The sequence below is a fragment of the Lutra lutra genome, chromosome 7 (genome assembly GCF_902655055.1).
Source record: "Lutra lutra chromosome 7, mLutLut1.2, whole genome shotgun sequence".
Classification (NCBI taxonomy): Eukaryota; Metazoa; Chordata; class Mammalia; order Carnivora; family Mustelidae; genus Lutra; species Lutra lutra.
This window is the reverse complement of record NC_062284.1, coordinates 53,016,421-53,019,574: the sequence shown is the minus strand read 5'-3', so window position 1 is coordinate 53,019,574 and position 3,154 is coordinate 53,016,421. Positions and strand designations below refer to the sequence as shown.

The following is a 3,154-nucleotide window of genomic DNA, read 5'->3' as shown; positions in this document are numbered from 1 at the left end:
GCCCCTATATTCCTTTAAATAGATAGTATGGTGGCTTGGTACTGTGTCAGCTTCAATAGATTGTTACATTCTCTAGAATTCCTTTTTCTTTGTGTTTCCAACTAGAATATATTGTAAGGGAGAGTCTTTTGTGATATGACTAGGTTAAAGTGAAACAGCAGCCATATTTGTAGCTCATGCACGTTGTCATTTCTCTGCTGGCTTATCTCATTGGTATGAGGCAGTGGCCAGGATTGCAACTGCCACACCTCCTTTGGGATCCTTCTTGAGCTTCTCTGACTTGTGGGCCAGCTGTGTGTTCAGCTCTGTGGTGGAGGGCTCTGGCTTTTGCAGTACATCTGCATTATCAAGGTTAGAGACAATGAGCACTGACACTAATTTTCATCTGTCCTTTAGCTTTCGCTTGTGGGTTCCAGTTTCTTTTTGTTTTCCTCCACTTAACATTTATCTTCTCTTCCTGGCTGCCCATCCTGTGGACATCAAGCTACAGCATCAGATGCAAAAACAACAGACTTACAGAGACTGTTGTATTAGCTTCCATGATTGTGTAAGGTCAAATCACTAATGAATCCCTTAGTATGTTATCTCCTAGTGGTTCTGCTTCGCTAATGGAACCTTGACTGATATGGCCAGTAATCCCAATTTCTTATTTTTTCCTGTTCTTTCAGGCAAATTTGGAGCCCAAAGTGACTGAAACCATGGGGGGAGGAAATAATTCGGTGGTGTCTGAGATTGTGTTGGTGGGACTCACCAATTCTTTGGAGATGCAGCTTGTCCTATTTCTAGTTTTCTCTGTGTTTTATGTAATAGGTATTTTAGGAAACCTCCTCATTGTGCTCACAGTGATCTCTGACTCCCATCTACACTCCCCCATGTACTTCCTGCTGGCCAACCTCTCCTTTATTGACATGTGGGTTTCCTCCATTGCAGCTCCCAAGATGATTTCTGATCTTTTCAAGGAGAGAAAAGTAATCTCTTTCCAAGGCTGCGTTGCTCAGATGTTCTTCATTCATGTTATTGGAGGAACTGAGATGGTTCTGCTCATTGCCATGGCCCTTGACCGTTATGTTGCTATATGCAGGCCTTTCCATTACCTGACCATCATGAACTTCAGAACTTGTGTTTTACTTTTGGTGGTAGCTTGGACCATTGGGATCATTCACTCATTGATCCAACTTGTATTTGTTGTAAACCTGCCATTTTGTGGCCCTAATGAAGTGGACAGCTTTTACTGTGATCTTCCTCGATTTATTAGGCTTGCCTGCACAGACACGTACAAATTGGAGCTCATGGTCACTGCCAATAGTGGTTTCATCTCTCTGGGAACTTTTTTCATTTTGGTTATTTCCTATATCTTTATCTTGGTCATTGTTTGGCAACGTTCTTCAGGTGGCTTGTCCAAGGCCCTCTCCACTCTATCAGCTCACATCACAGTTGTGGTCTTGTTTTTTGGTCCATGTATTTTTGTGTATTCATGGCCATTTCCCACAGTACCAGTGGATAAGTTCCTTGCCATTTTTGATGTAATTATTACCCCATTTCTGAACCCTGCCATCTACACTTTCAGGAATAAAGAGATGAAAGTGGCAATGAGGAGGATATTCAGTCAGGTGTTGAGCTCCAAGAAGATGTTTTAAGTGATTTCGATATCAAGAAAGACAAGCATCTCTAACATTTCCTGCCCCTGCTGCAGACATGAATCCAACAAAACACAGCACCATGGATGCTCTACTTACTAGTTTAATTATTAATTCCAGGACTTTCTTAATGAGTTTTCTGCCCATAATCAAGGAGGATATGGTGTTCTTTCTTATGTAATGTGATGGAATAAGAAGTATTAATATACAATTGTTTCCACATTTTCTCACCTCTCCTTGATAAGGAGGATTTTGGACAGGCCTTGCTATTTGTTTTCCTACTCTGTGTTCTGAGGAGAATCCTACCTTGTCAGATTGATTTTCAGGGTTTATAATGCAGAATCTGAAGAAAAGTGCTTCTTTTCTTTAAAAAATTACAATTATTAGGGATAGTTTTTTTTTCTTTTGAGATTCCATAGTGAGATGTGTGGGAGTAGCCATAGTATGTGAAGAATATAAATAAAAGACAAAAAGAGGATTTCAAAAAGACATTGCTGTCTGTTTCTTACCTTTCAATATATATTGCTCTTTGATAAATGAAAAAAAGAGCTAACGTTATTTTGAATTATCTTTATGTGTGTGTGTGTGTGTGTGTGTGTGTGTGTGTGTATTTTATCGCAACATCAGCCTGAAATTGGATCACTGGGTTATAGCTTCTAAAGCTTTTCAACTAATGCATGAATTAAGTCTTTCAAAATACAGTTCTTTCAAAAGCTATATTCCTGTACTGTCTGTTTTTTTTAAATAATAATTTTTAAAATTACATTATGTTAGTTACCATACAGTACATCATTAGGTTTTGATGTAACGTTCCATGATTCATTGTTTGCATATAACATCCAGTGCTCCATGCAATACGTGCTCATGCATCCCCACACCTCCTCTCATTTAAAACCCTCAGTTTGAGTCCTGGGAGTCCATAGTCTCTCATGGTTCATCTTCTCTGATTTCCCCCGCTTCATTTTTCCCTTCCTTCTCCTAATGTCAGGAGATTTAAATGGGGGCCAGGCAAAGACAATGACATATTTATTAATTCTATCCCAGGTAGTGCTACTTTCCCCCCTAACAGCAACAATACCTCAGAGTTAGGTAAACCCATTCCTTTTAGAGTGCCATGGTTACAAATACACACTCTTGAGCCAGACTGATTGACTTCAAAACTTAGCTTTGCCTTTTACTAACACACAAATTTCTTAACCTCTTTATGCCTAAATTCTGTCATCTATAAAAATAGAGGTAAGTTGAGCCATATGAAATTTCTGATATTTGTTTTTGACTTAACTGAAATGATAGTTCTTTATGGTCAGGGTACCTTCCCCATAAAATTATAAGGATTGACCAAATTAATATTTGTAAATTACTTAAACAATTCTTGATCTATAGTGTTATTTAAGTGCCTGTTCAATAAAATGAAATAAAATATTAAAACCACTTCTTAGTTTTGATGACCTTCTTCCATGCTGTCTACAAATTATTTCCTTTCTTTTCTAAGTCTATTCATCAGAACTTGAACAAGA

The 3,154-nt window shown here is 38.3% G+C and overlaps 1 protein-coding gene across 1 annotated transcript; it reads left to right on the top strand.

Annotated features, from left to right (window-relative positions):
* The first annotated feature begins 698 nt into the window (after positions 1-698).
* LOC125104812 (olfactory receptor 4F3/4F16/4F29-like) lies at positions 699-1,637 on the top strand. The gene has a single exon (XM_047737635.1). It carries the CDS (start codon positions 699-701, stop codon positions 1,635-1,637), a length of 939 nt encoding a protein of 312 aa, XP_047593591.1.
* Positions 1,638-3,154: the final 1,517 nt, after the last annotated feature.